Source organism: Coturnix japonica, chromosome Z (genome assembly GCF_001577835.2).
Source record: "Coturnix japonica isolate 7356 chromosome Z, Coturnix japonica 2.1, whole genome shotgun sequence".
Taxonomy (NCBI): domain Eukaryota; kingdom Metazoa; phylum Chordata; class Aves; order Galliformes; family Phasianidae; genus Coturnix; species Coturnix japonica.
The window spans coordinates 3,858,238-3,864,576 of NC_029547.1; the positions used below are offsets into that span (position 1 = coordinate 3,858,238).

The 6,339-nt window shown below is 50.2% G+C and overlaps 1 protein-coding gene across 1 annotated transcript in view; it reads left to right on the top strand.

Moving 5' to 3' along the window:
• The first annotated feature begins 1,324 nt into the window (after positions 1 to 1,324).
• The window catches only part of LOC107305732 (rho GTPase-activating protein 32-like), a 964,878-nt gene continuing 959,863 nt past the window's right edge, over positions 1,325 to 6,339 (top strand). Inside the window, exons 1-3 of the mRNA XM_032441313.1 lie at positions 1,325 to 1,438; positions 2,039 to 2,077; positions 2,262 to 2,343. Coding sequence (XP_032297204.1) covers positions 1,325 to 1,438; positions 2,039 to 2,077; positions 2,262 to 2,343 — 235 coding nt within the window. The remainder of the gene's footprint in view (positions 1,439 to 2,038; positions 2,078 to 2,261; positions 2,344 to 6,339) is intronic.

Below are 6,339 nucleotides of genomic sequence, written 5' to 3' on the forward strand. Positions count from 1 at the left end.
TCACCTTGAGTTCTGTGTTCTGTTCTGGGCCCCAAGAAGGACACTGAAATCCTGAGATGTGTCCAGAGAATAACAATGAAGCCATGAGGTGTCTAGAGCACAAGTCTTACGGGGAGCTTCTTATGGAACTGGTATTATTTAGTCTGGATAAAAGGAAGCTCAGGGAAGACCTTATCATTCTCTACGATTACCTGAAGAGAGGCTATGTGTGTGTGTGTTGGGGGGGTTGTCCTGCTCTTCTCCCAGGTAACTGGTGACAGGACTGGAGGGAACGGGTTGTATGAGGGAAGATTCAGCTTGGATGTTAAGAAAACCAATCTCCAAAGGGGTGCTCAGACGCTGGATGCATCTGCTGGCTGAGTGCTTTGTTGGGTGAACATCACACTGATGGAAAGCGCGCAGCTGTTTTCTCTGTGAACAGCCACATTCATGGGGACTGGTGGCTTTTTCACGTTACCCTGTGTTTCAAGTCCTACGTCCAATTCCTCGTGTTGCTTGAAAGCACCATCTTAGAGGCAGCCTTGATTTCTCCAGCCTCGAGCATTGTGCCATGAGAGCTCTCCTGCTTCTCCCTGTAATGGGAGACTGAATGAAGGCCCTGCAGAAGTCTGGGTAGGTGATACCACTTGCAGTTCCTTTCCCCACCCGTGCTAGGAAAAACAGGGAGTGGGACTGGGGGACAACCCAGCAGTGGGATCCTGCCTCAGCAGAACTGAATGGCTGTTCTGATCCATGTATTTTAACCTGAGTGAATCTGACACTAATGAGAGAGGGGAGGGACCTGTGGGAAGAAAATGTATGTGCCGCAGTTTGTGGTGCAAGGTGTTCTAGGAGCTGCTGGTAACAGTGCCCAGAAGTCTTCCTTTTTTGACGGGGAGAGGATTAACAAGGTTATTTTAATGAATCTATTTCCTTTCTGTTCATCTTTCATACTACTTCTCAAAAAACTATCTGTGGATTCTCAAGTAGTATTTCTTGCTAAACAGAATTCGTGTGCACCCTTGTCTTTCGTCTGCACAAAGGATCTTGTAATCATCTCTGTCTGTGTTTCTTTTAGACCCAGAGATGGAGCAGAGAGGAACACAGACTTGGGTGAATCTTCAGTCAGGAGCCAACCCCACACTGAGTTCGGGAATATTGTGGTGCTGTGTTGGAATCAGATGTGACCACATGCTTCCTCCGTCGTCGTCTTTGCTCAATCGTGGAAGCATCGTAAAGTTGCTGGGTGCAGCTTTCTCTGCAGATGTGCTCCTCACCTTGAAATCCTCCTGGTTTGTCCTCAGCTCCTGACCACGGCCTGTGCTCTGTTTTGCAGGCTGATAACATGCGGAAGCCGCAGCTGGAGCGTGTGGTGTCATCTATTAACGTTCCAGCGATTGCGGCAGCCCATGTTATTAAGAGCCACGTCGCCCAGGGGCCAGATGAGCTCTCTCTGGAGGTAAGCAGTTCCAGGCGTTCCTTGTTGTCATGCACGGGAGAGTAGTGTAGGGTGTGAACGCCTCAGGAATACTCTCAGACTCCTTCAGAATGTCTCGTGAGGTGAAGCTCGGAAGGTTTGGTTCCAGCTTAGACTTGGGCTGGGTTGGGAGGAGTTGGGCCATCTCTCAAATATGGTTTGATTGGGCATTTGAACTCTCTGATCAAGCAGATGCTGCCCAGTTATGGGAGCCTGGTCTCTGAGCAACAGCAGACCGGTGTGTGAAGTGTGCAGATGTGTTCAGACAGCCCTGCTAACAGATGCCCGTGGTTAAACTGAAGCTCTCCATTGCCTTTGGCAGAGAGCCTGCTGCTTTTGAGACCCGTTTCCTACTGCACGGCTGCATTGTGTATGTTGTGTAACTCCTGTACCTCCAAGTTCAGTTTTGGAAGGGAAAATGCCATGGGGGCAGCACTGGTGCAATTGCTGTCAAGCTTTAGGATATTCTGCGGCGCAGAAGAAGGCAGTTATTTGAGTTGTGCTTTCCTGCCAGCTGTGCTGAAGCTGGGATTGATGTTTCAATCTCTTGCAGGTTGGAGACATGGTGTGCATTATTGCTAGGAGCTGAGCCCCTGGTGGAGAGGCAAGCGTGGCTTTGAGGTAGGCACACGTTTTTGACTAGAGAGCACAACTTCAGTAGAGTCGGGAATCTCAGGTTGGAGCTGCTCTGCCTGCACAGGATGGCTTCTGGATGCAAACAGTTGCCCTGTGTCGGTGTCAGAGGACCTTCCCTTTGGCTCTGGGCTCGGGCTAATGCCCACCTGTCTTTTTGTTCTTATTACAGGTTGGGCTTTTCCCTGGTGAGTGCGTGGAACTCATCAGTGGAAAAGTTCCCGAGTCCCTCCTCAATTCATTGCCAAAGCCAGGTACGTATGTTACATTTGATAATGCGGGTTAGTAAAATGGGGTCAGAATGTGGCTTTCAGGGGGTTCGTTAATGCCCAAGTTCAGCAAGCTTAGCAAGAGGACTGCATTAAGCTGCATTGGAACACACAGAGATCTGGCCCAATCCCACTGTGTTTATTATTGGGCTTGGGGAAGTCACAGAATCCTCCTTGAATGGCTTGGGATTGGAAAGGGGCCTAAAGGATCCTTAGGCTCCAAGGCCCCTGCCTAAGTCTGGGTCACCAGCCTCTGCATTTTGTAGGAGACGAGAGCAGGCTGTGCGGGGCCCCTTCCGACCTGGCCTTGGGCACTTGTAGGGACAGGGAAAATCCGTTCTTGCGTGTATTTCTTGTTGGGAATGTTATTCCCGTTGTTACGTGCTCTGTTGAATCTGTTATGCTCGGCCTCGTCCAACCGATCCAAGCCTGAAATGAACTGGTTTCTTTGTTTTGTTGCACAGTGCCGAAGAAACGGGGCAAGCTCAGTACCTTCCTTCGTTCCTTGGTGAAGGCCCGCCCCAGGAGAGCAAAGCAGCCGGAGCCAGAGAAGGAAGGGGTGTTTGGGTGCGACCTGGGGGAGCACCTTCTCCGCTCTGGCCGTGATGGTAAGGAGCAGCCCATTCCTGAGATCTTCCTCCGTTGGGCATCTAAAGATGAAAGGGAGATCATATCCAGCAATTGTGTAAGCCTGAAAACGTAGGAAGCCTTCTGGCCAACAAGAGCACACTGCATCCATTTCCTAGCTCTTCTGGATGTGAGACTGGATTCCTCCATTCCCGAGGGAGCTGTGATGGGACTTGCAGTGTCTGTAGCTTTGCCAGAATTTCTTTCTCCAGGCTGTTGATAGGTCGTGGCAATTCTGGAAAGCCAAGAACACATCTCTGTGCAGTTTTCTCACAGCTGTCTCTGCCAGCTTTCTCCTCTAAGGAGGAAGCAAGCGGTAGGCCGGCTGGGCTTAGTGGATGGGATGTGAGAAGAGCACGAGACACGAGCTCGTGAACCAGAGACTTTGAGGCTAAAACTTCACGCCACTAAAACCGCTAGCTCTTGATAATACAGTAGATTAACACCAACAAGGTCCTCAAAACAGAGCGCGCATCAGAAAAAATTCACTCAAACGAGCCAGCAAATAGGCGTGGTGCAAAAGGGAATGATACTGCTGGACCCTGGCACGTCACGTCAAGATCTCAGAACAACAACGGTATAAAGCAGATAGCTGCAACTGACAACACAGACCAAATGGTCAGTAGCCGGGCCCATACCCGTTGCCATGCTGCAGCAGCATTCCGAGATGAATAACCTTTACCATTTTCCTGCCAAATGTATTATGATTAGTGCTAAGGCCTTGGATCTTAGTTTTTCCATCTTTCTCAAAGCCCTCTAAAGAACACAAGTTTGCTGTGCCTTCACTGCAGACATAAAAGCGAACAATTGCTTTGAAGGCAGGCTTCCTAAACCACCAGACTAAAAAAAGACGCTCCGAACATTCACTGAGCGTGAAGTCTCATCCTCTGCAAGATGCCTTAACATCAAGGGGATGCCTAAACAACCACACGAACAAAACACACCCAAAAACACTGCTGACCCAGACTCAGCCTGTAATGACAAGTATCTCCGTATAAGGCTCAGGGCAATGTCTTGGGAAATGAACGAATGTACTCATCTTACCCATGGGCTATCTCCTGGCTACGCCTGGTCCATAGCGCCAGCAGTGCCCCCACTCTGAGGTCCACTGTTTCTGTTAGCACCCATGACGGCACTGTCTTTGCCACATTCACTGCTTTCACGATGCCACTTTTGGTGGGCCAGAGGTGCTTATTTAAGCTATTCACAATGCTTGTGAGAATTCCCTTTCCTTTGACTGTTTCCACCTAATTGGTCAGATATGGGGGTTAATAATAGCAAGTTGGACTTGGAGATGAAGTGGATGATGTGGGGCAGGAGCTGGCACTTGTGCAATCAGGGTCAGTAAAGCCCCCCAGAGCTTTGTCATGCTATGCGTCCCTGGGATTGCACGCAGCTGCCGATGTCTCTTGGAAAAGGTGTCAGTCTGCCTCGAGGTGGCTGGCCCAACGCAGTTGCGCTGTCACCCATGATTCCAGACTTGGCTGCTAATCCCAGGCCTGACTGGTGTCCTGAGTCCCTTTGCTGCACCATTTATTCCAGGACGCTGCTTGTGGCTACTAACAGATGTGAGGAGCGGTTGATAGAAGTAATGCAGGACGGCCCATCCACGCCACGCCACTGCCCACACGCCCTCACCTACAAGGTTCAGTGGCGGTGCTTTGGTCCTGGCTGAGCTCAAGCCTGCTGCCTCTTCAGAGGGTGATGGTGCGATTCAGGTGTTGTGCTCACCTGGCAACAGCATACCTGTGCACAGCTGAAGGCGGGCTGAAGGCCTGCATCGGGTCAATGTGATTGGGTCAGATTCCCTCCGTCACACTCTATGGCACGGGGGCACGTGGTTGGTGCAGCCGACATGGGGCTAGTGGTGGTGCTAGTTGCGGAGGCATTGGCTGCTGAAGCATGGTGGCACTGAGGAATGTTTACCTCCTCATTAGTTCAGGGAATGGTACAATGAACACCACGTACATCTAGAAGTGAGGTTTGTTTTGTGCAACAGTACTGCGCACGGCTTGCTTTTTGGTGCTGAAAAGCATCTGCCCTCTCATTTTGTTTTCCAACGACACTGAGTATCTTCATGAGGCAGCTTGCTGTCTCTGGCTGAGAAACTGCTTTACCATCACAAGCATCGAAGTGCTAAGAATTTAGCAATTGTGGTGGGCTGTCCCTAACTCTTAAGGTAAAGGCTTCTTTCCCCGTCTTCAAAACGCATCCTTACATTGCTGCTCTCCTTAAACCCCAGGGGCAGCAAATTGTAGATGACAATTTTTCTTGCTCTCATGTTTAGATGGTCCTGTTGTCCCCCTGATCATCCAGGAGAATTTCGTCAGTTGGCATGGCTGTTTTGCCGCACTGCGGATAGTCTTGCAGAGCCCAAACTTGACAGTTTTTGGCTGCACCACTTCAGACTGGGGAAATGATCTTGGGGAAATGACTTGTGAAGATTCTGTTCTTTTCTTCACCGATCCCAGAGGATGCCATCTGCATGCATCCAGCCGGAGAAGGCGCCTTGCATGAAGCTGCAGGCCACAGACAGCTGTTTGGGAACCTCCTCAATAGCAGGAACGTGCTCTTCGGCTCCAAATCCACACGTCAGCCAAGGGAGAGGAGAAGGTGAGCGCTTCGCTCCATTAATCTGAAGTGCTATGACCCATTGATTCCAACCCGGCCTTCTCCAAGACCTTTGAAAATGCTTTTGCTGTCGAGGAGACAGCAGGCTTCTGAGCCTAGGTTAGAATATTGTGCCCCATTCCTTGATCCTGAGAGTGCACAAAACCAAACCTTACATAGAGAAAACAGTCACTGCTGTTAAGATGTTTGCAAGCAGCAGTGAAGCTTGATGAAGTGTGGCAAGCAAAGCTTTTCAGTTCACCTGCCCCAGTTGTTCTAGGTTTTTGGTTTGCCTGTTTCGATAAGAGGTGAGCTGCTCTTAATATGACTGGTGTCCTTCTGCTGCGAGCATACCCCTGAGCACATGGTTATTTTTGAGATTCTCTCTTCCAGTGGTTTGGATAAGCATATGTCTGAGAACAAATGCAGAAACTGGGGTAGGCTGTGCTGGCTGGCTTCTGATCCTAGCTTTCACATCTTTACCTGTGGGTTTCCCCTTGCTAGGGCAACAGTTCTCTGTGGAGCCAGATCTGCGTGGGAGTCTCCTCCTACTATCAAAAGCTGCTCACCGTGCAGGAGGCACAGGCTGAGAGGAGAGGTCAGAGCAGCTCTCCTGTTGCAACACAGAGCTGCGAATGACTACTGAGATTGGAGGAAGCCCGCGCTGACTGGGAAGTTCCACACAGGTCATATCAATTTTCCATCTGAAAGGTAAAGAGGACTTCCCTTTCCAGCCCGGAACTC